General features: G+C 48.1%; 1 protein-coding gene across 1 annotated transcript; it reads left to right on the forward strand.

The window, feature by feature from the left end:
* The first annotated feature begins 1,623 nt into the window (after nt 1-1,623).
* On the forward strand, nt 1,624-27,598 carry TMEM248 (transmembrane protein 248). The gene is made up of 9 exons (XM_036767798.1): nt 1,624-1,892; nt 2,535-2,613; nt 9,553-9,604; nt 17,243-17,419; nt 18,945-19,230; nt 20,449-20,599; nt 21,203-21,386; nt 23,674-23,817; nt 24,854-27,598. Exons 4-9 carry the CDS (start codon nt 17,252-17,254, stop codon nt 24,872-24,874), a joined length of 954 nt encoding a protein of 317 aa, XP_036623693.1. The 5' UTR covers nt 1,624-1,892; nt 2,535-2,613; nt 9,553-9,604; nt 17,243-17,251; the 3' UTR covers nt 24,875-27,598.
* The last annotated feature ends 383 nt before the right edge of the window (nt 27,599-27,981 follow it).

The following is a 27,981-nucleotide window of genomic DNA, read 5'->3' on the forward strand; positions in this document are numbered from 1 at the left end:
CAGCCTCAGGAAGCAGGAAGAAGGTGGGTTCAAGTGCCATTTTGGTTATTTCAGTGGCAAATCAGTTAACGCCTCAGGGTCCCAGGAAATTCTTGAAGACTGGGAGTTGCCAATGGGAGACAGATTGGAAATGAAGAAAAGGCATCTCTTAAATGAAGGGTAAGCATATTTAAGTTCAATTGATAGGACCACTTTTCAAGGATGTCTTCTTTGGGCAGATCTCCCTTTAGTCAATCAATAAACATTTATTAAGGGCCTTCTATGTACCAAGTACTGTACTAAGTGTCTGGATATAAAAAACCGACACCCCCCATCAAAAAAAAAAAAAGACAGTTCCTGCCCCCAAGGAGCTTATTATAATCTAATGGAGGAGCCAACAAACAAACCACAGTGTACAAATAGGCTATATACCGGATAGAGAGGAAATAATGAACAGAGAAGGCACTGGAATGAAGAGGGCTTCAGGAAGGCTTCTTGTAAAAGATGGACTTTTAGTTGAGGCCCAAAGGAGGTCAGGGAATCGCCTGCTCTCTCCAAAAGAAACCTGGGGGGTGGGGCAGAGGGAGGAGTGAGGGGGGAAGGTGCCCATCTCCCAACTAGAGAGGAAATTTCTCCCTCCTCGGATGAAATCGCAGGTTTGGTCCAAAACAAACAAGCCAAACCAGTTGAGCCAAGGGCTGGTAGCCAGAGGAATGTTTCCAGTGGGAGGGCATGGATGGGAAAGAAAATCACCTACTATGTGCTTTACAAATATCATCTCGTTTGAGCCTCACAACCACCCTGGCTGGGACGGTGCCCAGCACATAGTAGGTGCTTCATACATGCTTATTCCTTTACCTTCCCCACTTAATCCATTTGATCCTCCAAACAATCCTTTGAGGTCGATGCTGCGGAAAGGTTAAGTGTCTTGTACACCAGTCACACAGCTAGCGACTTTGTTTTTCAGAGCTTTTGTAAACTGATTTATTTTGTCATAAATAACAGCCTTCTTCTACCATGAATGTAAAATCCATAGACGTTTCTAGGAACCTGTGTTTTTTAAAAACCAGGGATAAAAAGATCACACACACACACAGCTAGTGAGTTTGAACCCAGGTTTCTCTCATTACTCAACCGGTTTTCCCCGGAAGAGCCCCAAGGTTGGACTATCAAGACTCCAGTTATTTACTCTAGTGCTCTGCGGAATCCTGGACTAGTCGCTTCCCATCTGCCTCAGTTTCCTTATCTGTAAAACGGGCATAATCATAGCACCTCCCTTTAGCATAGTGCTTACACGTAGTAAGCGCTGTATAAATGTTTATTCTCTTCCCCTTCCCACGGGGCACGGCACACAGTAGGCGTTTAATGAAAACTTTAAACGTGCATGAACGTTTTCTCCCGTGTACAAAAGGGAGGGCTGGCATTTACCACTGCCGCGCCCACAGCTGAGGCTCCCGGACTGCTGGCTATGCAGGCGGCGCTGCCCGAGGATTCGCCGGGTCCTCAGCCATTGGTCAGAGCGCTCCCCGGCCCCGCCCCCGATACCCAGCCCCTCTCCGCGGCTTCGTGCGACCGAGGAGTCTTGATTCTGCCCGGCCGCCGTCGGGGCCGGCTGGGGTCGGAGGTCACGGCGGCGTGGTTACCCGGAAACTGCCGCGGCCCCGAGCCGGAGCGGCGGCGTCTGGGGCGGAGCCGGCGGCCGCGGCTTGGGCCTGTCAGCGTCCCGGGGTCCCGGAGCGGAGCGCGGAGGGACAGCCAGGAGCGGGCCGTGGGGGAGAATGGTGCAGAGCCCGGCGCCCGCGCCCGCCCCGCTGCCGCCGCCGCGGCCGCTGCCGCTGCTGCGTGGGAGCGCGGCCCGTTAGCGCAGCCTCCCTCTCGGCTCGACCCGGCCCGACCCGGCCCGACGGCGCAGGGTGAGCGGCCCGGGCCCCGGGGAGCGGGGCGCGCTGGGAGATCCCTCCCCCACCCACCCCCGTGTCCCGCCCCCGCCGACCCCCTGCGCAGAACGAAGGCCTGGCCTCTCCGCCCTCCCGGGGTGCAGAGGTGGCCCTCGCTCCCCTCCCGGGCAGGGCTCCTTGCACCCTAGACACCGCCTTCCGAATCTCGGTGTGCCCGGGTGCCGGCGTCCCGGGCATGGGGGCAGCAGGCCGGCCCTTCCCGGCCGAACTTCCAGAGGCGAGGCGGGTTTCTGGGCGTCCGCTCTCGGCACACCCGAGACCGGGGAACGAAGGGGCCTTCCAGGTGCGGGTGGGAGGGACTGAGGATCTCAGCGCACAAAGACGAGCCCCTGTTGGGGGGCGGGGGGCTGCCCAAAGGGGGAGGGTCGAGGCTTCACCCCCTCCCCCAGCTTTCTTTGCTTGTGATGAAGCCCACAGAGGCTCCGAGATTCCCCCTCCCACCCGCCCCTAGATTCAGTAACGAAACCCCAAGGCTCGGTGGTCACCGCTCGCAGTGGCCTGCCAGTCCTGCTCAGCTGTTGGTGGCCGAAGGCGGGGCTGGCCGCTGTCCAGAGGCTTCTGTCCGCACTGAGTGTTGGTTCTGGACCTCCTTTGCAGACCCCTTCAGCAGGGAAGATCGCAGATTCCTCTTGAGAGACTTAGCCCTCCGGACCTGGTCACTGCTTTCATTTCAAAGGTGAGATCGTGTGGGGAAGAAAGCTGCTGTCTGGTGCTCTGGGTTCGGTTAGCTGGGGGGCTGCAGCTCAACCCGCCCCCCCCCCAGGTTTCTCCCTAACATAAGATCCCAGTAGCAGGAAAACCGTTTAGGGTCACATATGTGTGCTCCACAGAAGAGCTGCCCTCTTTGCCTCATCACTCCTCAGTAAAGGACACTGGCTCCGGGACAGCAGCGAGGCTGTACTGTAGGTGGTCAGTCCAGCCCTGAGTGAGATTGGAAAAGGCTCTCCGGCGGGATCCCTTGGCCCCGGAGGTGGAGAGGCTCCCGTGCCGTATGGCTTTCTGTAAAACACTGTATTTGGCATTTTATAACTTGGGGTTCTGGCTGGTCCTGTTAAGCAGCAGACGGTGGAATGCGGTGCTCGGCTGGTTTTAAGGATGATGAAAAAGGAAGCACATTGTGCCCTCTCTCCTAATGATCAGAAAGCTTAACTTGATCTCTGGGAGAGTCGGCTGCAGCGTTTGTGGTTGGGCTGAGGCAGTGAAACTGGGGCCATCTGTTCGAGGCCACCCCTGTGGGCTGAAAAGTTCTTTATCTTCTGAAGCCCAATAATTGAGCTAGTCGGCTCAGCCTTCAAGTGCTATTCAGCTCCACTGATGTTCTTGGAGGTGCTTTGAAATTAAGAGCACCCTCTAATTGTTCACTATTACAATAACATCTGATCGATTCTAGGCTCTGCTTGCGTCTCAGTGCCCTGCCCTTCTGTTCTTTCTCTGCTATTTTTTGGTATTGCGCTCAGGAACATGAGCAAAGGGAACTCAGAGTTCCTTTGCCTCATCCTGTTTCCTTCCCTAATTTTTGCTTGTGATTCAATTTGGGTGTCAGTCAGGGTCTCAGACAGTCTCATGATTCTCCTTAAAAAGTTTTGGGGAAAGCCTTGGGCCAACTCTTCTGTTTGATGCTATGAAATCAGCCCTGTGGTCAGCATCTTTTAATAGGTTACATTTAATGACCTAAGCTGGCATTCTTCTAAATGCCTTTATCAAGCCAGTCAATTAAATAACCAGCAATGTTCTTTTAGCATTTTCATCCCTTTATTAAAAAAGATAGGAATTTGACTAGTTTTAGGTGCCTGAGGCCCTACACACTTGTGTGGTCACCAGATTTGGCATTTCTTTATCGGGCAAGACTTGACCTCTTAATTTGTATTCTGTTCCCAGGCATCTCTCCTGTGGTTCATGCTAACACATGATTAAGCAATGGGTCGCTCATCTTTAATAACACGGTACAACCTAGTCCACATCATGCACTATTTTAGCAGACAAATCACACTTAAAAAATGTGGTCCTTGAATTTCTGTAGCAGAAGCTTCTTACCATGTTTGCTGACCTTTTTCAGCCTGGCCTCCTGCTTAGAGGCAGCAGCTCCTCCTGCTCAGTTCCAGAATGTTCAAGGCTCTTCTCACTGTCGTTTAAATCCTTGGGACTTTACACCCCTGGCAGCACTTGTAGGTAGTATTGGTGCAGGCACCAGAAGTAGTTGTGCTCTTTACACTGGAGGGGGTTTAGAGAATCGTGGGATTAAAAGACTGATGGAAAGGAAACCCAAGGTCATCTCCTACAATCACCTCACCTTGTAGATGACTTCCCAGGTCAGGCTTCTGACCCAGGACTTTGTGACTCCCAGCGGTGCCCTCTCTGAGGGCCACCTTGAGTTTGCCAACACATTCAGGACTGGAAGGGGCCTCAGGCGTCCTTGAGGCCAAGGAAACCAGAGAGGAGGCAGGGGTAGAGCCAGAGTCCCCTAAATCCGAGAGAGGAGGGAGAGGGAGGGGGAGGGGGAGGGGGAGGGGGAGAATGTGTGTGTGTGTGTGTTCGATTGAGCCCTCTTGACACTGTCCCCTGCTTCCTCCCTGGTTGGCCCAGGGTTGTATTACACCCAGCACAGTCCTGGGAGGGACTCAGAGGTCCTCTAGGCCAGCTCCCTTGTTTTTTATAAATAAGGAAACTGAGGATCCAGAAGGGAGGTGACTTCCCCCTCCTCCAGCTACATAAATGCTTGTTGAATGAATCACTGGGTGGTTCCTGGCCCTCTTGCTGCTAATGTTTTGGATACCTTGGGGCGGTAACACTTTATCCTCCTCTTCCCCCTCCCTCCCTCCTTCCCACTTTGGCCAAGCTGAAGTGGTCACACCTGTGAAGTTGGGGGTTGAGCGTTTCCCAGCTCTGATGTTCAGTGCAGATGGAAGAGTTTGGGCACAGAGAGCCCCTGCCCTTAGAAGTCAATGCCAATTCCCGCTTGGGCCCAGCACTTAGACTGGCACAAGCTGAACACAATGAACTGGAAGCCCCCTGGAGGCAGGCACTGTTTTCCATCTCTTGTTTCATCGTACCTACTGTAGCCTAGGGCCTTGCCCAGCTTAATGTGCCCCTGGAAGATGGGCTTACTCTGCTCACTCAGAACCAAGTGCAGAGAGAAGTCATGACCTCTGTCTTTGGAGTGGATTAGACTACAAATAACCTTCTTCGTGTGGGTATGGCGGTGACTTTTTTTTAATCCCTAACATTGCTTTTAGGTGGGATTTTGGTTGGGATTATTTGGGTTTGGGAGCATTGGGGGTTCCCATGCACTTCTGGGGCTTCATCAAAAAGAGTTGTCTTCCCTCCTTTTTTCCATTTGCCCCAACCTCGGCTGGCAGTGCCAGCTCTGTGTTCAGACGGCGTGCAGAAGTTGTTCCTCTGTGAAAATCACCCTCCCTGCTCCTGGGGGACTGCAGAATGACTCTCTTCAGTTTGTTCTTGGGCTTCCTCATCTTCAGCTGAGGGGCTGTGGAGGGATTTGGAGGTGACCTGCCCCATTTGATTGACACGGAGTGCTGTGGTTATTTCAGCAGTGAAGTTGGGCCAAGTAGGGCCGGGAAGGCCATTTCTTCTTTCTGTTGGCATTTTATTGCCTGCATGGGATAGTGACGTAATGAACTTTACAACCATTTTTTCCTTGACACATTTGAAGATTCAGACCTTCTGCAAACACCCTGAAATATTGTTAGTTTGCAGAATAATTCAAGAAGTAAGAGTTGGGGGCTTTTGGGACAAGAGATTTGTTTAAGATTTCTTGATTTTTCCCCCCAAGTTTTAAATCTACTAAAGTGCGGTTGTGATGCCCCCCCAGTGCAGTTAATACCACCAGAGCTGCTCCATTTTCATTTCTCTTTAAAATGTGTGTTAAACATGTGCTTACGTGTGAGCTTTGCAGAACTCATTTACCATAAGAGGGGAGAAATCTCCTTTGAGCCGAATGGCAGTTTTGTAACAGCTTAGAGTCAGCTGAGCTGTCTAGGTCATAAAGGGGCCTGAGGGCCTGCTTCCCTATGTGGAGAGGGCACCGAAAGGGCCCAGAGAGACCCTGCTGTGTTGATGGAAAGTGATCTTGGGCCAGTCATCTGCCTCTTCCCCTCAGTATTGTTCTCTTTAAAATAAGGAGGTTGGACTAGGTGACCTCTAATCTAACGCCCTCTCCAGCTCTATGATTCTGTGATTCTAAATGAAAAATGCTTGGGAAGAGGCTTGCAAGAGATGTTATTTAGCTGTCGTTCAGTCGTACCCAATTTTTCATGACCCCATTTGGGGTTTTCTTGGCAAAGATACTGGAGTGGTTTGCCATTTCCTTCTCCAGCTCATTTTACAGATGAGGAAACTGAGGCAAACAGGGTGAAGTGACTTGCCGAGGGTCATCAAGCTGTCTGAGGCCAGATTTGAACTCAGGTCTTCCTGAGTCCAGGCCTAGGGTTCTACTTGTTGCTCCACCCAGCTGCCCCAGTTACACCTGCTAGTGGAGAGGCAGCCTAGTAAAGTAGGAAAGTACTATGGCCTAGGGAGTCAGAAGACCTGATTTCAAAGCTCTGCTCTAAAACTTTCTTGGATGAATCACTTCTGAGTCTCAGTCTTGTCATCTGCAAAATGGGATTGCTTTGTAACCTGCATTTGTTGTTGTTGGTTCAACATTTCAGTCCTGTCAGACTCTTCATGACCCCATTTGAGGTGTTCTAGGCAAAGATTCTGGAGTGCTTTGCCATTTTCTTCTCCAGTTCATTTTACCAGTGAGGAAACTGAAGCAAACAGGGTTAAGTGACTTGCCCAGGGTCCCACAGCTAATAAGTGTCTGAGGCTAGATTTAAACTCAGAAAAGGAGTCTTCCCAACTCCAAGTCCAGTGCTCCATGCACTGCACCACCTAGCTGCCTGTAGGAGATGAGTTCCTTTATAATTGAGTTCAACATACATTCAGTAAACAAGCTGGGATTAGTCAGGATAGCCATTAAATCCAGAGAGCTCTTTTAAAATTTCTGATTTTAATATTTGAAATTGGACTCGGATTGATAGCAGAGACGCTCACTGTTACTCCAATTAGGCTTCAGATCACTTTTTAAATTTAATTTAGAATATTGGATTTGACCTCTATGGCTTATCCACGGAGGGACCTTATTCTTCCACTTAGACCCTGTCTTTAGCATCTTTGGATTCTTTCTCAGCTCCTTTCTGGTTTTTAACATTCTCAGGTCTTCTCCTCTTCATTAGTGTCTCCAGTTTCTCATTTTAGCATTGTGTTGTCTCTCCTCCCCTTTGCTGTCACATTTCTCAAAGAAGAATAGATGCTCCTGTCTGCCTTCATTTCCTTGAAGCCAGGAGGTGGAAATGAGGAAGTGTAGCATTCCAGGCTTGGAAGACACCTAGAGAAAATGCCAAGAGATCCTTGTCTTATCTGTGGCTCAGTCAGGAGGCCAGAGTCACTCGATTAAAGAGTACATGCCAGGGAGTAGGGTATGAGAAGACTGGAAAGGTCATGAAGGGTTTAGAATGCCAAGCAGAACATTGTATAGATGGAGGATGGGTTAGAGAGGGGAGGGCCCTAAGGCAGGCAGATCCACGGTCAGGTGTTGAGGGTCCACACCAGGGAAGGGATGGTGTCACAGGTGACATCAACAGGCCTTGTCAAGAGCTTGGGCACAGGGGTGAGAGGGAGGGAGGGTCATAGATTGCCTCAGCTTGGGAGCCTGAGGGACAGGAGGACAGTGATGTGTGACATCCTCTGCCATCTGGGAGAGGGTCCTGAGTTCAGGATCCCTCCTTGGGTCATCTACCTTGATTCGTTTCACCTCAAGCCCTCAGTGTCTGCCTCTGAAGAATGGGGGGATTGGATGAAAGCACCGCTAAAGCCTCTTCTGGCTCCAACGGCCTGTGATTCTGGTGCTTAATTTGTGTCTCACTAACTCCTGTTGAGCTCACCTGGGTGTTTCTCATATAAACACTAATTTAGCTGGGGCAACAGGGCACTGCAGTGGGGAAGGAGCCCGATGCACTTCAGGTCTTAACCCCCCCCCCACCTCAGTTTCCTCATCTGTAAAATGAAGGAGGTCATCGAAATGATGTCTGTGGGTCCTTCTAGCCCTAAATCTGTGGTCTTCACCCATAACTTGTATAGTCAGTTTTTAAAATTCAAGTTCAGAAAATACACACATATACACCCACGATTCTCCTTTCTCTTTCTCTGTATATATATGTGTATACGCACACATATGCACACACACGTGTGTGTGTGCGCGCGCGCACAGTTACACATTTTATCTTGTTAGCTTCAGCCCTCCAGCGATAAATTGCATAGCTCGTAGTAGATATTCATTCTGTTACTTGGCGTATCAGTAATCAATCCTTCCATGCTCTATGTCATTTAATAAGCAGGCCATTGCTGCCTTAAATACCTATCTTTCATAATTGTGTTGAACAAAACAGGTTGACAGACACATAGCCCAGGTTTTCCATCAGTCTACACTGGGTTTTAGGACAGTCTCTTGGGCTGTGGTGTGGAGGGCTGACTAGAGTCAGGGAGACTGAGGAGGAGGCTCTTGAGGGGCAGGGGGCTCATGGGACTGTGGGAGAGCACGGAGGCAGAATTGACAAGCCCTGGCCCCAAAGACTCCACTGAAGACTTTCTTCTAGCTCGGCATCAGTCCGTTAATTGACCCTTTTTGAATGTGGGGCTTCAGTCGGGTGCCCTTGCCTGTGCTGTCATCCGGCTCACATCTCTCCATCTGGTCTACAAGGACAAACAAGAACAAGGATACTTTGACCATCAGTCTTGATGAAATTCAGGCACACTTAATCCATGACAATCCTTGTTTATTAACTGTCAAAAATGGGAACATGGCTAATCCAGCGTGACTTGCTCCTAGCGACCACCTCTCCCCAAGTCCTTCATTTCTTCTCTTTAGTAATTCATCTCACAGTTTTGCTGGGAATTGAAGTCAGATTCGCCAGTCTAGTTTAAAGTACACGCCTTGGAATCTCTGGGCACTAGAAGTGACCTTAGTGGCCCAATGGTGCCACTCTCTCATTTTACAGAGAGGAGGCCAGGAGCAGGTCAGTGACAAGGGCTAGCAGGGTTGACACTCCCACCTCAGTCCTTGGATTCCAAATGCAGTATCTTTCCCTAACATGCTGCCTTCTCAGGGAAATCCGGATAGTGTTCATTGGTCCTTTCCCAATAATTCCTGTCCCCATTGAAGTCTTTGTAGCAAAGAGAATCAAAATAAATTCACTTCCTCTGGGTCTTGTCAGTGGGTGCAGACTTTGCCTAGCTGTAGTCCCTTGTCTGTCTCTGAACAGGAGCGTGGTTTGTCTTCAGCCTTCTGAAGTCAAGCTGGATCATGATGTTAATCTGAATTCTGATCTTGTTGTGTGCAGGCTTTCTTCATATTCCTGTGCTCTCAACTCTGCCTTCCTCCATCTGCTTTCAGTTCACCTGAGGCTTCCCCAGCTTCTCTGCTACGGACAGGCCTGTCTTCTTTCTTCATCTTCATATGTTGCACTTAGTCCAGCTGTTCTCTGATCACTAGAGAGATGGGGACTTCCTTATCTCTGGTTTCAGTTGGCTCACCAGTATTTTGTTCTCTCCTTTGCAGTCAGAAGAGAATCCTGCTTGCTGAAGAAAACCAGAGCCAAACCAGGCGTTGAGTAAGTTCTCCTTTCTCCTTGTCCATTCTCCCCTGGCCCTTCTCTGCTCTGACCTCCTCCCTGCAGCAAAGCTGTTAAGAAGGCCCTTTTCTTGTCATTTGCATTGATTATACATCTTTACATTGTCTTACATTGATTATGCATGTCAGGCCTTCCAGGTGCCATTCCCACAGAGGGAACCTTCCCTTGTGACAGACAGTTGAGCAAAAGTGTCTGCTAAAGGCAGTGCCCGTGCCCCCCTCCGTGTGGGCAGCCTTCGGTCCCACTCTCAGGCCCCTTCCGGAACCTCTGCCAAGGGGAGGGGCCTGGGTTCCCTTGGCTTTTCCTCCACGTGTCTTCTCATTTGCGTCGTTGAGCACTTGTATCTATTTTTCTCTCCGTTGGCCTTTGTGACTCACTGTTAGTGTTTCGAATGCCCCTCTTGTCCTTTCTTATTGAACACTTCCAGTGTTCTGCTACACTAGTCAGTGATCATTTTTTAGCCGTTCCCTGGTCGGTGGGCATCCTCTTTGCCCTCGTTCTTTGCTCCTGGGAATAGCCCTGCTCTGGATATTTTGGTGTGTGTTGGACCTTTGTTTTTCTATTTTGAATTTTCTTGGTGTATGTGCTCAGTTGTGGATGGCTAGCGCTTCACGCAGCGCTTGGCCCATAGCAGGTGCTATGAGAACACTTCTTTTCTCCTTCCCCTCATTCTCCAGGCGACACGCGTCTACTTTTTTTTTTTCCCAGTTCTTTGCTACCACAAAGAATATTGTGGTTGGGGTGGGGGTGGGGGGTGGAATGGACCTTCGTATTTGTTATTGATCTCCTTGGGGATATTTGAATGAATGAACTAATGAATGAAAAAGTTTTTATTAATCACTGACTGTTTGCCAGGCACTGTGCTAAACCCAGGTGATACCAAAGCAGACAAACAAAACAAGCAAGGTAGTCTCTTCCCTCTAGGGGTTTCTATTCTACAGGAGACAGGAACTCATAAAGGGGAGCTAGAACCTGAGGTGGGGAAGGAGTTTGGAGGTGGAAGGTTCCCATTGGCTTTGTTCCAGGGAGGATGAGATGAGAGCTCATCTGTTAAAGCCTGTGGTCCTAGTGACAAACAGTCTGCAGTCCTTCAGGTGGAAGAGCATGTCTGGAAATGGCCGGGAAGGAGTTGACAAGCGTAGACATTTGCTCACTTTACTGGCACAGTGGAATTGCTTTCCCGGAGTGGTTGTTTGCCCTTTGTCCCTATCCGTACTGCCTTTCCCAGTACATGTCTTTTTAAGATGAAGATTCTGAGCTCCATGTTCAGCCACATCTCTGGGCGTCCACCCCAGAAGCCGGTGATCATTTTGTTCCCAAGGACCCCTCCCCTCCTGAATGCCCTGTCGTCACCTCAGGTTTCCTTTCCCTGTCCCATTCTTTCCACCCTTGGTGGGTACCAGGCTTCCTTCCAGTTCCCAGGCTCAGCACGTGGGGCCTTCTGTGACCCTTCATTCCTTTCTGTGTTTCACATCCACCTGTCGTAGTGGCATCATCCGTTCTTCCTTTAATGCCTCCATTTCCACTCCAGCCCTCCCAGGCAGGATCCTTCTGGCTCCACACTTGGATTATTCCAGCCACAGACACTGATGGGCTGCGTGACCCTGGGCTAGTCACTCCCTCTGAGTCTCAGTTTCCTCATCTGTAAACTGAGGGGGTCGTATTGGATTTTCTCTAAGGGCACTTACTTCCAGTTTTAAATCTATAATCCAAGAGTCCTGTGAATGCTAACCTCGTCTTGCTGCCCCCTGCCCGTCCCGGTCAGCCTCGTAGCCTACATTCTTCCTCACGTCCTCTCTGGGCCCCTCCTTGCCAGGGCGGTCTTCCTGCTGCCTGTCCCATGCGTTGTGTCCACTCCTGCCCTGTGCCTTCATTCTTACTGCTTCCTCCCACTCTTCCCAAGTCCTCTCCCCAGTTGTCTTAGTCCCCTTTCCGTGAAGCTCTCCCTGGCGGTCTCTGCTGCTACATTATCGGTCTCCTTTAATCCTTTTGGCAGGTTGTTCTTGGCTATTATCCTCTTTAATTCTAATCGTCCCTCTGTCATTAAGTCTGTGTACAGTAGTGTTTGTCAGAAGTTTGGAGGGTGTCGTTTTCTTGTTTCTCCAAATAGATTGTAAACCCCTCACGGGCAGAGATGATGTTTTGTGCAAAGAACCATTGTAGATGCCCATTCGCTAGAACCATGGGATTCTAGAATCAGAGCTGGAATGGACCTCAGGTTGTCTAGTCCAATACCCCTCCCCCCTTCTGTGGAGGAGAAAACAGCCCAGAGACAGGAAGGGGTTTGAATGGGATTCGTGCCCAGGTCCTCAGATGCTAAGTCTAGCTTTCTTTTATTGATTACGTTTTTGAGGCCTTGACTTTGCTCATGAGTAACATATTGTGTCTTCTTCGTTTTCCCCTCTGTGACGTGTCAGGCAGGAGACAAGGGTCGTCGTCTTGTTCCCTCACAGGAATGTTGGGAGGGGTACGTTGGATAGCTCATGCTGACCAGCAGCATTCTGGGAGCCTTCCAGGAGCAGCCCTGTTCCTCCTTGAGAGGATGAGGGAGAGTCTCACGTGGGTTTGAGTCCTGGTTTTGGCACCGGCCAGCTGAGTGATCTCGACCCTGTCCCCTTACTTTTTGGAGTCTTTTCTCATTGGTGTGCCGGTGATGATGTCATTTGGGGGCAGTAGAAATGTGAGCTGCTAGTATTGCTGCCGCTGGGAACCATCCTGTGGCTCAGACTGGCCTGGGTGGTGGTGGATGTTTGCTGTCCACTGTGAGGTCTATGGGCAGCATGTAGGGCTGACTGGCAGAGTGCCGTAAGGAATCAGGAAATCCTGAATCCTGATAGGGCTGCTTCAGAGCCCTCTCTCTGTCTGTTACAAACTCAGTATGTCAAGAATCGTGACCCCAGCTTGTGCTTGTGAAGGAAATGAACTGAACTGATCCCTCAGGAAGCTTCCTGGCTGTGGGGGGGCCAGAAGATCGGCTTGTTTGCTTCTCACATGCTTGTCGACTTGTTGGTTTCTTAGAATTACCGCTCAGGCAGGTAGGACTGAGGGGCCTGTAGCTTTAAGTCGACCCTGGCTTCATCTCTTAGTTACCTGATTTCCACTGACTCTTGCTTTTTGTCAAGTTGCCATCATATTCTAGTCACCTTGTGGAACATAAGCTTTAAAATCCCATGATTTCTCAGCTTCCATTGTGAAAGGAGCCCAGAATTCTAGGAAACCTCCCAGCCCAAACCAGTTGAGAAGGCACAATCTACCTGACATCCTCCTGGAATTATTTCTTTCTTGAAAAGCTTTATCGTTGTCTTGTGGTTTTGCCTCTTAGTCCTTTCTCCTTGATCCCTCCAAAAAGCACCTTTCCTTGAAGCAAAAGATGACTTGATCAGGTCAATGGACTGAGCAGCTACCTCATTTCCTTTGAATTTTTTTCTTTTGGTAAAATCATGCCCTTGGAGTGTTTCTCTTCACCAGCTCCCCTCCCCTCCACCAAAAGAAGAAAACTCAATAAGAACCCACAAATAATCTTTATCCAAGACATCACTTGCCAGGGCAAAGATCAGAGTAATTCCTTGGGTAGGACCCCGCAGAGGGAAAAAGTTAGGGAAACATTTTCATTTGATGCTTCCAGGATATGTTTGCAAAAGATCAGCGATTAGCTTTTAGTCTGTGAAATAGCTGGTCTAGCTTTTGTTTCATTTTGTCTAAAACTTAGTGTCACATGTTGATGTCTTCCCTAATGGCAGTAAGTGGCTACTCTCAGAAGCCCCCCTCAATCTCATTGGCAGCTTTAGTTTGTAGAGTGATGCACCTGGAGGAGAATTCAGAGAGCATCTCATTGAACCCCTCCTTTTACAAAGGAGGAAATACAGTCATGGCACTGAGGTGACTTACCCAAGGTCATACAGTATGTTAGCAGCACTAGTAGGCATATACCCTGAGGAGGTCAAAGACAGAAGGAATGTCCCATGTGTACACAAGTGCTTAGAGCAGTGGAGAACTGGAAATGATGCAAAAACATTTTTTTCAGTTGGTTTTTTTTTTAGTACTGAGATCTTTGAATAACTCATGATCACAGTTTCCAGGTGGTAAACTTCCTGTCTCATATTTACATACAAATGAGGGCCCTGGGCCCTGTATTCATTACAGAAAGAGGCAGGGCCGCTTTGTTAGAGGAGAGCCAGCTCTTGGATTATATCATCTCTGCCTCTTCTGCTCCCTGTGCTACATCATGCTGACTTCAGGCTGGCTTCCACTTAGCGCCAGGCCCTGTAGCTTCTGATTTCGCCTACAGATCTGCTTCCTCTGGCTCCCTTCCCCTTTCACAGTGCCATGAAACCTAACTTTAAAAATAGTTGTCTGATTAGAATCAAGAGAATGTTGTTGTTTATAAGAAAATTTCTATTTAAGAAGAGTTTTGATGCCTTTTGTTTTTACATCATCATAATTTCTAAATCCACCTCTCCTCCCCTGCCCAGGCCTTGTAACAGATTAAAAAAGAAAGAAAACAGTTCAGAAAACCCAACCTCTAACAGCCTGTGAGGGCAATATTGTACATGCACAGTCCTTCATTGGGGAAAGGAAGGAGGGGCATTTTCTCACCTCTTCTCGTAGAGTTAGAAGGACCTTAGAGGCCACCTAGGCCAACCCCCTCATTTTACAGATGAGGGGTCGAGAGACTTGTCCAGGCTCACACAGCTGGTAAGTGTCTAAGTTGGAATTTGAACTCAGGTTTTTCTGCCTCCAGGCCCAGCTGTTCCCACTATTCATGTTGCTGCTAAGTTCTATTACTTTTATGTACCCCCATTCAAGAAGATTTCAAGCATCTCTATGCTGTGCCATCAGTGGCTACCAAGTGGTGGTGGAATTCTGTAAGCAGAGTATCAAATGATAGCCCTGTCTGGGCATGGGCATCCCCAAAAGATGAACGAGAAAGGAAAAAGATATCCCACATAAATAGCGTGGATTGCTCTAGTAGGAAGAGCATGGAATGGTTGGCTTTTCTTAGTACAGTGAAGGCTTGGTGTTTGGGATTGGTTCTGATCTATGAGGAGAATGTTGTGGGTGTTGAACTTAGTGATGGGCCTGAGTGATAACCTCCTTGAAGTCAGGGATAAGCTTTGTGACCCTTTCAATACCTGATAAAGTTTTATACAGAATAAGCATTCAAGTATAGGTTGGATGAATGAATTCAGTACTTCCCTTGCCAATTAACAACTAAACTATCTTTTTACTCCAGCCAGGTACTAGGTATATTTTAGCCTCTCTTGCTTGCTCTTAAACCTCTGCCTCCTCTCCTCACATCTGTTTCCTTATTAAATAATATTTTATTCTTATTTCCAATTGCATGTAGAAACAGTTTTTAACATTAGTTTTTTAAAATTTTGAGTCCAAATTCTCTCCCTCTGTCCCTTCCCTTTCCCTTCCCTGAGACAGCAGTTTGAAACAGATCATATATGTGTAGTCATGCAAAACATATTTCCATACTAGTCATGTTGTGAAAGAAAATGAAGACAAAAAAAAAACCACAACTCATGAAAAAAAATTAATATGCTTCAATCTGCATTCAGACTCCATCAGTTATTTCCCTGGAGGTAGATAGCACCATGAGTCTTTTGGAATTGTCTTGGATCCTTGTAGTGCTAAGAACTGAATCATCACGGCTGTTCGTTGTACAGTATTGTGGTTGCTGTCTACAGTGTTCTGGTTCTGCTCGCTTCACTTTGTATCAGTTCATGGAGGTCTTTCTGGGTTTTTCTGAAATTATCCTGCTCCTCATTTCTTATGGCATAATAGTATTCCGTCACAATCACATACCACGGCTGTTCCCTTATTTTGTGCATTTTGTGTCCCCACTTATCTTGGCAGTGTTGTGTCAGATAGACTGGAACATGAGAAAAGGGCTTTGAGTAGGGAGATTCCTCCGGAGGTTAGTGCAGTAGTCATGGTAGGAGCTGAGGCCAAGGTGAGGATGGTGAACGCAGAAAGGAAAAGGAAGAAGAAACACCTAGAGGAAGAGAGATTTCACAGGCTGGAGGTGGGTTGGGGGAGGGGGGAAGGAATTAAGGATGACCGAGGTTTGGGGACAGGAGGGACAGTAGGATGGTGCAGAAGATTCCGTTATAAGTTCGTCAGTGCCTGTCTGTCTTTGACCACGGGCCCTGGTCACCTCAGATTATACTCCAAAGCATGCTGGGAGTGAAGCCACACAGCTGGAAGGATCTCTTTGTAGGAAGCTTTGAGGTCTGCTGAAGACCCATCGAGGTCATTGTCCACAACTGACATATCTTCTCCCTGTCAGTCAGCACAGTTTGGCCACCTGTCAGAGGCTGTGAATTCTGAGAGTAGGTCTTTGAAACCTCAGTCCACCAACAGACACGGTCATTGTCTAGCCCTTCATCCTGTCCTGCAGGGGCCATGTGTGTGTGTGATTGAACCCTCTGCTGTCTTGTCCTAACCTGGGTTTGTAGGCCTTCTGGCAAAACTGTCTTCATCTCTAGACCCAGAAAACCCAGGCCTCCTGAATTTGGATTTCTGATTTCATGACATGTGTAGACAGTGATCACTATCCCTTCAGGAAGGGCTTCTGGTGGTGAGGAGGGAGGCGGGGGGGGGGGGGGGGGGGGGAGAGAGAGAGAGAGAGAGAGAGAGAGAGAGAGAGAGAGAGAGAGAGAGAGAATTTTTAGTCCTGCACTACCATCAAGGGGACAATAGCCAAAAAACCAGTTGTCAGACATTAGGTAGAGAAGAAGATGATAGAGCTTTCTGTGTTCAGTAAGGGTCTTATTTTTCCTCTCCCTAGACTTCAAGTGTACCCTTAGGTTCACCTTCCATCCCTCTCCCCATGGGGCTGTATCAGGGTAGTAAGAATCCACTATTTGGTTTTCTCTAATGGAAATTCACACGATCTGTGTCTTGTTGTCCAGTTGCCGTTGTATGTACTTTGGGGGTTCAAGCTGCTGCTTGAGTTTGGCCTCTTTATATGAAGACTCTACCCTAGCTCACCCAAGTGAACAACTCAGCTCCTTTATCTGAATAGAGGCCAGCCTCTCCTCTCCAAAGAGAAAGCTTTTTGAAAGAAAAAAATCCTTATGGATAGATAGCTATAGAGATACTATAGAGAAATAGATATCACACACACAGAAAAACAGCATGGATTTATAGGCCAATGGTCATATATTTAGAGCTATAGGGACCTTAAAGGTCATTTAGTATAACCTCATTTAAAGGCTAGTAGACTGAGACCAGTGGAGGTGAAAAGGCTCCCCCGGCAGGGAGTGGCTGAGATGAGGTCTTACCCCTGGATCCTTGCCTTTGTACCATGCAGATCAATTATGTTTTACACCAACCAGGTTTTGCACGAAAGTGCACCCTGTATTTTCACCAGTAGGGTAATTATTTTTGTTGGTGGTTAAGGAAACCAGACACTTCTTCTTTTTAAAATGTTTAATTCATGTTGCCATGCATTTTGTATTACGCCAGTTGGCCAGCCCCTTTTCGAGTGAGTTGGTCACATTTCTCAGTTTGGGGAATGAGTAGCTTTTTCCAAAGGAGATAAATGACCTTCTGAGATGGTTTGATTTTTGTAAAAGTCTTTTCTTTTATCTGCTGTGCTCCCTTCAGGTGGGACTAATGAGAATGACGTTTAACATCAATCCCTTGGAGAACCTGAAGGCTCACATCAGCAGCCGTCCTCCACTTGTCGTCTTCATGGTCAGCGTGAGTGCCATGGCCATCGCTTTCTTGACCCTAGGCTATTTCTTTAAAATAAAGGAGATCAAGTCACCAGAAATGGCAGAGGTAAGGGAGTACTCTAGATTCTTCTTTACTTGCTTTGTGGGCTTTGTGGGAAGGGAAAAAGCATTGACAGCCTCTTTGGGTGACATTAATTAATTAATTGATTAATTTGGACGTTTTTCCTAGAGAAGGCCTTATTATCAGTGTAAAACAGCAGAAAGTTCTCTCCTTTTCCTCTCACCAAAAAATTATTAGGTATCATATGCCCTTTTAACTGAGCTTGGTTTATTCTGCTAGATTAAGAATGGTTAATTGAACCTGTATGGTACAGTTATTGTAACAGGCTGGCAGTGAAGTCAGAAGGCCTTTGCCTGACATTTGTCAGCTTTACAGCCCAAGGAAACCCCCTGTGCTGTCTTCATTCCCCCATTGGACAGTCTAAAACTATATGACAGAACAGAGGAGTGGCTAGTCTCTATTGGTGGAGGGAGTTTTCCTGATGGAAGTTCCTTCCACTGATTAAATTGCAGCTCTGTTCTCCTCTTCCCCCACTCTGTGTTCAGTGGTGCTACCAGGAAGGTGGTTTGGGGCATTAAGCAAGTTCCACTTGGTGTTAGGATCAGGGATATCAAGAGGCTGTGACCTGGACCTCCAATCTTGGATCCTTGGATTCCTTGGGTCAAGGCGGATAGAGAAAATTAAGGCCAATTTACTTTGTTTGGGGATTACAAGGTAGATGAGCTATTGTACTGTTGCCCTGCTGACCCTGTAGGTTTATTCTCTAAGTGGATGAGAATATCTTCCCCCGCCCCCCACAGTTTTAAAAAAATTTACAAATGAGGAATGCCTAGAACTGTTTGTCTCCATCTAATATTTGAAAACGGACTTCTTTCTTCAGGATGAAGTCCAGAGTCCACTGTGGGGAGGGGAGATAGATAGGGCCAGATAATAAGTATTGGCGTTCACTGAGGGTTCTTGGGAGGAACAAGACTTTCAGGAGGAATTGCCTTTCACCATAACTGGAGTTGGTATTATTTATAAGAAGTTAAAGCACTGCTTTGGGGGCTTTTCTATCACCTCTGTCTGACTGGGCTCTTCACTTCCAAGGATGACATGTAGTTTTCATTCCTGGTGTCAAAAACAGAGTCCTTTCTGCTGTCCCGTGTGAACACCAGGCAGTTATGGCTTAGCTCCCTAGCTTACTTAACAAACACTCTGTGTGAGGAAAGCATTACTTGCCTCTGCGTTCATAAACATGAAAGTATTTTGAAAAAGTTACAGCTGCCCTGCAGATGAAAAATGCTCTTAGTTTCACTTGAAAAACCTATGATCTAATCAGGATGGGACACTTTCTCATGGTCAGTGTAGATCGCAGCCCTTTTGTGGCCAAAGGAAATTCATTGTCCAGTCATTGGCCTGGCTGGATCTCCCTGAGCTTAGCCAGACTGGTCCTCGGGCCTGTTGTTGGGAGGCCTTTCTAGCGCTGCCTCGGGCCCACATTTTGGGACCATTGAGGCACTAGATTAGGCTTCAGTCCTATAAGATTTCTCACACTCGGGGCACCTTGTGACTTTGTTCTTTGTTTAAGGACTGGAACACTTTCCTTCTGAGGTTTAATGATTTGGACTTGTGTGTTTCGGAGAATGAAACCTTGAAGCATCTTCTGAATGACAGCACCACCTCAGAGACTGCAGTAACCAGTGGGCAGGCCCGGTCAGCCACCCAGGCACCGCAGGCCCTCGAGGACTCTGGCCCCACAAACATTTCTGTTGCCATCACTCTGACCTTGGACCCACTGAAGCCCTTTGGAGGGTACTCCCGCAACGTCACACACCTCTACTCCACCATTTTGGGCCACCAGATTGGGCTTTCTGGTATGTTGGAGAACATCTCTCTTACCTAAAGCTTCATTCTTTTCCATTTTCCCCTAGGCAGCAGCTAGCACAGGGCTGATGTAGCCTACCAGAAGGTAGAACACCAGAAGGGTGACTTAAGCTGCCAGACTCTGATTTGGATTCGGGCCTTGTCTCTCAGATATCCGTTCAGTATTGACCCTAGTAGCCTTTTAAGTCTGCTGTGTGTTCAGCAGTAAACTCCAATCACAACCTAGTACCCCGGGGTCAAATATGAATTTCTGTATTTGGCCTTGAAGGCCTTACAAAACTGGACCCCAGCCTAGCTTTCCAACCTTACCATACCTGCCTTCCCTGCACATACTCTCTGGTCTGGCCAGGGTGGCTTCTTCATGTCGCCCCATGTCTAGAGCTCTCTCCCTCCCCCTGGCATCCTTTTTTTCCTTAGTCTCCTTAGCTAATGCTGTGTCCCCTCTGCCCCAATGTCCTTGTGTTCATCCTGTCCACATTTTGTACCTACTTATAAATAGACACAGGTCAGCTGTTTCCCCCAAAAGACTAATGTCTTTGAAGTCTCCTTTTTCTTTCTTTGTGTTCCTGGGGCCTCATATATGGTGTAGGCATATGGTTAGTCAGCATCGTAGGGGTGACTGGAGACCTGTGAGACCTAGCCCCTACCCTCGAGGAACTTAAAAGACCAGACAAGACTCAGCACACAGAACAAGTGCTGTTAATGATCTAGAACCCCAAAGGGGCAGGGAAGTTGCTGAGGGCTAAAACAGCCTGGAGAGCATGCCCTGGGAGGATTGGGGCTTCAGGGAACTCGCAGTCTTTGGCTGCCCTGACCATTGAGCTTCAGAGCGTTTTTGTTGTCTCCTGGTTCTCTCAGGTATGGGTGTCTCATTCTGGGCCCACCTCCCTCTCAGCAGGCAGGCCCCTTCCCCTTGCCTGAGCTCTGGGCTTTTCTTTGACTGGACTCATGAGACCCCAGTGGACCAGGAACCCCGATCCATTCACCTTCTTTCTGTGGTTCTCAGTTAAGCAGATGCTTCCCACTTAAACATTTTCTTTGTTTTGTAAGTTCTGATATGTTCTTAAAACCTTGAAAACTTGCTGTGCAGGAATATAGGCGGGGGTGGAGGGGGGGTGGATTTGTGTGTGTGCACGACCTTGGGCAGGGAGAGAAGTTAACCACAGTGATCTCTTCCTCTCCTCACTCAGATTGTTTTCTTTTCCCAGGTAGAGAAGCCCATGAGGAGATCAATATTACTTTCACCCTGCCTGCAGCTTGGAACTCCGATGACTGTGTTCTCCATGGTCACTGTGAACAGGTGGTCTTCACTGCCTGTATGACTGTCACGGCTGCCACCAACGTGTTTCCTGTTACCGTGTAAGTACATCCCTGACTGGTCAGGGCGCAGGAAGGCTCAGATCTTGTGTTGAGCTAAAGCTCTTTCTGTGATGCTGAGCTGGGATCTGGATGGTCTCAACTGCTGCCTGACACTGGAAGATCAATTAAAAAACCAGGCAGAGGTGTCATTTCAGGGTCTCCGACCCGCAAGATCTGACAAACTATGTACTCATCTGGCATTAGATTTACTGGCTGTTGGGGAGTTGGGTGTGCAAAACTGCCATTTGGGGTGAAAGCTTAGCCTGAGAAAAACTGAGCACCAGGGAGTCCAGAGTGGCCCCTTGGGCATGTCACATACGGCAGGGATTGAGGTCATTGGGTTTAATGCCCAGGAAGCCAGAGTAGCTGCTCAGGATCCTGACACTGAAGGTCATATTTCCTTTTCTGCCAGGCCCTGCTCAGTGGAGTGGTTTGTATCTCACAGAAATAGCCGTCCCTTCTCCAGCTGCCTGGCAGGTTCTGTGTGCAGGCAATGACCCTCCTGGGAGGGATCAGAAAGCCCTCCCTGCAAAGGAAAGGCTCCCTGCAGGCCAGGCAGCCAGGGAGTGGTTGGTGCAGATGGTGGTTTTCTTCTTCCCCCAGACAACCACCACATTGCATTCCTGAGACCTACAGCAACGCAACGCTTTGGTACAAAGTCTTCACTACCGCCAGGGACTCAAATACAAAATATGCGCAAGATTATAATCCTTTCTGGTGTTACAAAGGGGCCATTGGGAAGATCTACCACACTTTAAACCCCAAGCTTACCGTCATTGTGCCAGATGTAAGTGACAAAAACCTCCTTTGTCCTGTCTGTCTTCTAGAGGGAGCTGTTGGTTCCTTTTCTTGGAGGATTTCTTTCCAATGAGGCACTCACTGGGAGGTTGAATGCACTGGGGTTCAGAATAATGGGGCATTTTGGGCCAGAAAGCTTTGGTTTTGTTCTTTTGGTTTCTTTCCAACTTCCTGAGCACCTGCTATGTGTCTGACATTGTCAGGGACTCTGGAGAAGAGTGTGCTCTCCCAGGGATCCAAGGGGAGCCCATGCAGGACATTGATAAACCCTGTAGATAGATTACACACTTAAATGGTGTAGACTAGGCCCAGAGGCACACAGACAGAGATGATCTCGCTGGGCTGGAGGGCTCAGGGAAGGGCCTCCCTCCTAATGGATGTGGGGCATGAGCTTGGCTGCATCTGGAGAATGATGAGGTATGGTATGGATGGAAGACAGGGAGCCGATGAACCCACTTGAGAGGCTGCAGGCTGCTTTCAACAACCTCCAGGTTATTCTCGCTGTTGAAGCTTAGAGTGGGATTATCCCAGAATTGCCAAGTTGGAACAGTCCTTAGGTAGGTTGGGCATCTCCCTGGACAGGAATACCTGGATGACAAGGAGTCATCTAGCCTTCCTCTGAAGCTCTCTTCAACCCCTCTGATTCTTAGGAGGTTTCTCCTTATATTGGGCCAACATCTGCTTTCTTTAATTTCTGCATTGAAGACATGGTTCCCCCTTTGTTCCATACATCTTACTAGAGAGGTGGAGTTGGTGGGAGAGCCCAGGTGGAAACTTTGTACATTTTTTTTTCCACTTATGTGTCAGTTTAATCAGTGAGCCTTGAAAAAAACCTCAAAATGGTGTCACTTTAACAGGCCAAAGTCCAAAGGCTTTGTCCCAGACACTTAGATGAGAGAAACTTTAAAACGTATAATTAGAGAATTATCGTGTAGGTTATAGAAAAGCGGAGGAGACTAATGTTGAGGCTTTCATATTTTGGTAGGTAACAGAAGTCTCGATCACAGTGCTTGCTGGCATGTGAACACATCAGTCAGCACCATCATTTGGAAGGGACTGGATTTCACGCCAAGCCTCAGGACCAGTTTTCATAGTAAAAGAAAATGTTTTAAGCTTGAACAAAGTCTAGGTTCTGGCCATTGCTGCAGAAAGCTGGCCTTCAAGGAGGCAGCAGCAGCTGGCTTTGTGTCTGTGGCCTCATCACCACATTCTACTGGGACAGATGTTCTGCGGGTTTTATCTTCCCAGAAGCGCACAGTATTTACATGTGTGTGAGCTGTGTGTGCTTCCTTAGGCTTCGGTGACTCAGAAGCTCCCCGGACCAGGGTTGGCTGAGATTCAGGCTATGAGGAGTAAAGACAGGCTGAAGGACTGGCCTAGCCACTGGCCCCCTGCACTCCTGACAGGACCGTGGGGCATGCCCCAGGCAGGAAGCAGGTGTGAGGCAGGCCCATGGCAGAGGGAGGCTGGAGTGGGGGATAAATTGTGGCCAGGAGAATGGACTGGCTCTCCAGGGAAGAATGAGGAGAAGGAGAAGAGAGGAGAGGTGCCTTTTTTGTGGAGGGTGGAGTGAAGAAACAGCAAGGAAGGAGGGGTGGAAGTGGGGGCACACATAGGCTGTGGACGCTCAGCAGGGAAGAATTTTCAGAGATAGTGGTCTGGTTCAATTTAGCAAGTGCTTATTACCTTACTGTATGCCAGACCCTAGGGATACCAAATTAAAAAATGAAAAACATCTTTACCCTCAAGGAGCTTACAGTCTGCTGTGCACAAATAAGCAAATACAAAGTTGTTTGAGAAGGGGTGAGGGGGCTGAATAACACTTCTGGCTGTGGGGGTGGGGAACGAGGCAGGGCTTGAGCTGAACCTCAGATCCCAGGGTGGGGAATGGAGCATCTAGACCTGGCAGCAGCAGATTGGCCAGTTTGACTGGTTCAGGGCATTAGCACTTAGGCCACATGACTTTTGATTTTACCCTTCCAAGCTTTGGTCTTGTGGAATCCAGAAATAGAAAGAAAACTCCTCCCACATAAACATACAGATTATGGAGGTTCTTAACCTGGGGTCCCTGAACTTGTTTTAAAATAGTTATCAAAATATTTTTAAATATAGTTGGTTTCTCTGTACTCTCATGTTATTTATCTTATATGTTCAAATGTGCTTTCTGAGAAGGGCTCCATAGGGGTCTCAGCCTCTTCCCCTAAGACTGATGAGGGCCCCTTGGGCTGGCCTTGCCTGCTGCTGCAGCTTGGTATTTCCCCTTTCCCTTTGTGTAGGATGATCGGTCCTTGATAAACCTGCATCTCATGCATACCAGCTATTTCCTCTTTGTGATGGTTATTACAATGTTCTGCTATGCTGTCATCCGGGGCAGACCAAGCAAACTGCGACAAAGCAATTCAGAATTCTGCCCAGAAAAGGTAAGTGGGAAGATGGGAGGTGTCAGGCAGCCTGGAAAAAGCTGCCTCCCCTCACCATGTTGCAGACAGGTGGGTGAGCTCCTCCTCCCAGGCCAGTTTCTGACCACAGCAGTTGGTTGGGTAACTTTTGTCTACACTGCTGCCTGAAAATAAAGGAACAGACTTAAGAGAAAGGGACAGTCTATTCCATAAGCCTCCTTCCTTCATCCTCGCTTCCTTCATCCCTTCATGTCTTTTGTCCAGCGCTTCTCCTTTGAAAAAGGAGTGATAGGGTTTTTTCTTGTCCTTTCATAGTGGCCTCTGCCTAGAACCTTCCCTGTGTGGGTTGGAAAGCCCAACGTTAGTTGGATCTTGGCTTTAAAACTGTGTTTGAGGAGCACCCCCTCCTTAGCTTTCTCCTCATCTGTTCTGTTGGCCGGAGCAGCCACCAGGAGAAGAGAAGAGCCTGGTGAAAGAGTCAGACCGAGGGCAGAGCCCATGGCCAGCTTGGTCAGCTGTGTCTGCACAAGGAAGGGTATCCTGGCTGCCAGATTCCATTTCATCCCCTCCTTAAGATTTCCATCCATTCACACATTTTAAGCTCCTTTTGTATGCTAGGCGTTATACTAGGCAAGGGAAGAAACAATCCTTACCTTCAGGAAGCGTACACTCTACTAGGAGGATTCAACTTACACACAGATAGAAAATACAAACTGGACGGAGGGGGTAGTTGACAGTTTAGGAGCATCAGAATAGACCCCTTGTGAGAGGTAGCCCCTGATTCTCCGAGGGGGAGGGGAGAGAACAGGAAATGCATACCTGGTGTGAGGTACAACCTAGGTAAAGGTATAGGGACGGGAGATGGAATCTTGTGAGCAGGAGATAGAAAGTGGGCCAGTTTGCTGAGGAGGGGGAGGGTACCAAGGGGAGGAAAGGGCAGTAAATGAATGAGAAAGGGTCACACAGACTGGGCAGCATAACCCATGGGGGAATGGGGTCAGAAGATCTGCCTACTTCCCCGGGCTGACCAGTCCCCTTTGCCTGTGCTCTGTTCCAGGTGGCCTTGGCTGAAGCCTAGTCTTATGACATCCCTTTTCTGTGAGCGATCGAAAGAACTGCAATCGTTGCCTGCTGAGCCCGGCCTGTATCTGGACACTCTGTGAATATATTATCTGGCAATGTTGGGTTATTCCAACCAAAGACATTTCAAGTGCCTGTTCATTGATTTGTACATATTTATAAAAGAAAAAAAAATATATTCAGAAACTGGTCAGATGATGCCCTCGCTCCTCACCAGGGTGCGTGCGACCAGAACCTTTCAATCTCTTACCTGTGGACTTCGCTGTGTTTGTGTAAATATGTTAGCAGTCAGAGAGGAATACCGTGGCCTGGAGGCATCGAGCTGGCACAATGCCTCTGTGAACGTCTCCAAGGAAACCGTTTGTCCATCGGAGGTTGTTTAGGTTTGGTTTGGTTTTAGCCCAGCAGTAATATGTGTACAGTGGTGTTTGAACTTCTGTGCACCTTCGATAGGACACCACGTGTCCAAGGCCACTGATCTGGGGCCTGGGGTCAGCGCAATCTTTGTGGCTTAATAAGGATAGTAAAACGACAATAATAATACCTGTTCTCCACTTTGCTCTTTGCTTGCAAGAAAAGATATCCATCTTTCTAGGGGTCTTTCTTTTTTGAAGAAGAAGAAGAAAAATTAAAATACATATTCACATTTTAATACTGCTATAGTTAGGACAAAGTTGTGCTTTTCTCCCGAGTAAGATGAATATTTAAAAGCTGAATCCCCTTTGAAGTCATCCCCATGCTGTGCTAAGTTTCATTTTTCGTGTGGACTGTGGAAAGACATGGCCTTGCTGGGCTCTGCGGCAGGATGCTTCCCAGTCGGTTTTTTCCTTCCTCCCTTGGCTTTTTTCTTCTTTAAAATGAAAAGGCAGCTTCCTTGTGCCAGGAAGCTGAGCCATGTTCCCCTCTGGTCTGCAGGGCAGAGGAGAAATCTGGGGGACAGAGCAAAACCAGGAGATAATGAGCCGAGCTCATCCCTCCTCATTTCCAGGAGCTGGATGTCTGGAAGTGGAGGCCTTCCCTCAATGAAAGCCAGATGCCTCCCGGTTCTCCTGTGACTCTTGCATCGTCTCTTTTCTTCCCTTGATTTTTCTTCCCTCATGGTGATTCGATCCCCGCCCCCCCCTTCTTTAAGAATTTGTATTACCTTTTCTAATATGCCCATCTTATGTTTCTTCCTCAGTCTGTAAGAAGGGAAAGCATTTTGTGAACTTCCCCACATGTCTGAAATGGGGGTGCCTTGGATGACCCTTCATTATTAAGGACCTTTTACGTCTAGCTTTTGGCTTGTGTTGCAGAGGCCATCAAATTAAGGCCTTGGAAACAGCAGCCCACCTTCTTCCCTTTCGCAGGGGTCCTTAGGCATTGCTCCTTTGGCCTGGAGACTCTGGATCCCAGACTCCCCTAGGTGGAAAGCTGCAGTGGGCCTTTTCCCAGAAGACTGTGAGACAGGCCAATGCTGGGACCTGGCTGGAGTTGCAGTGTTTCTCTCGAGTACATTTCAAGCACAAGAATCATATTTTTTTGATAGACAATGATTTTTCTGTATGGTCTTTGTTGCCGACATGACATGTGGGTAAATTGTTGAATGTAGTTTTCTTTCTGGAGCCCTTGAGCTCCTGACTGGAGCAGATTTGGAAATCACTCGGGCCTGGTTTCCAGAAATGTCTTATGTTCAAAGGCTTCCAGATTTTAGTTGAAGCTGCTACTGACTTAGAATCTTGATGAAGTGAAGCTGTATGACTAGATTTAGAGCTGGTGTGTGTGTCTGTGTGTGTGTGTTTGGAGGGGGGGCGGGGAATGCAGCTGAAAAAAATTATTTTTCCTGATTTGTTCTGCTCTCAGCTCATCTCATATATATACATATATATATATATGTGTGTGTGTGTGTGTGTATGTATATATATATATACACACACATATATATATACACACACACATACATATATATATATATGCTGATCCTTGATGTTCTAATTGAAGGGAGTAGGGTGGGGTGGGGAACAGATAGTCCAAGAAAGAAATGAAGTCAAGAATGGTGCTAGGAAGTGCCAAAAAATGCCCCAAGAACATAACTTAGCTTAAGGTAAGATCAGAAAATAACAGATGTTCATTATTTAGTCATGCAAGCAACTGTCAGAGGGCAGAAGCCCAAAGTGGTGCAGGTTGGAGAAGATGTGCCACTGATGGATGTGAAGGCAGGGAAGAGCCAGCTCCTGGGCTGGGCTTGAGATGTTGAGTAAGTAGGGAGGCTTCCTTGGCACCCCAGAGGTCCAGGGTGTCCGTTCCTGCCAGGAGATTGGCCTCCAGGCTGGCCTCTCCTCCTGGAGTCTTGATCCCGGGTTTGTCTGTGGGTGTTGGGGTCAGCCGTGGCCCCCTCAGACCCCTTGGCCTGGCTTTGACACAGCCAGATGGAAGGTCAATGACATAAACAGTAGAGTGGTTGTTTCGGATCATATTGATCTCTCCTTTCCGTTCTCTTTTGCCGTATGACTTGAATCCGTCTCGATTCTCTCGGTAAGTGTTCTTTCCCTGTAGTTAGTGTGTCCTGTAGAGAGTCAGAGCCTTGGCTGTTGGCCCTCCGTCAGGTCATGGCTAAGATGGCCCGGTGATCCTGTTCACTTCTCTTGTTGCATGATCCGGTAATGGCATTCTCCTCTAGGTGAATTTTCTGTGTTTGTAGGATGTGCGTATATGCTTTACAGAATAAAAACATCTGCGTTTATTTAGGTTTCTCTCTCTATTTGTTCTGCTCGGGTTGGTTGCTTTGTGGGGAGGACTGTGGGTGGGGGCACACAGAAGAAGAAATTGAGATTGAGTTAGAATCCTATATTCAAGGTCGTCAGGCTCTGCCCTGGCTTTGATTATGCTGAGATAATCTAGGTGTCTTGTGTGAAGCAGGGTGGACTTTCTTATCTTGCACAGGCAGAGGGAAAGAGCCCTGTAGTCACCTTAGGTAAGTGGGCCTCAATTTCCTCAGTTGTCAGTTTATACGTTTTGAGCTGGAAGGGACCCTACAGGCCATCTAGTCCAGCCAGAGGTCAAGTGACTTGCTGAAGATCATACTAGATGATAAATGGTGGTCATAATTTGCACTCTGACTCCCAA

Source organism: Trichosurus vulpecula, chromosome 7 (assembly GCF_011100635.1).
Source record: "Trichosurus vulpecula isolate mTriVul1 chromosome 7, mTriVul1.pri, whole genome shotgun sequence".
Classification (NCBI taxonomy): domain Eukaryota; kingdom Metazoa; phylum Chordata; class Mammalia; order Diprotodontia; family Phalangeridae; genus Trichosurus; species Trichosurus vulpecula.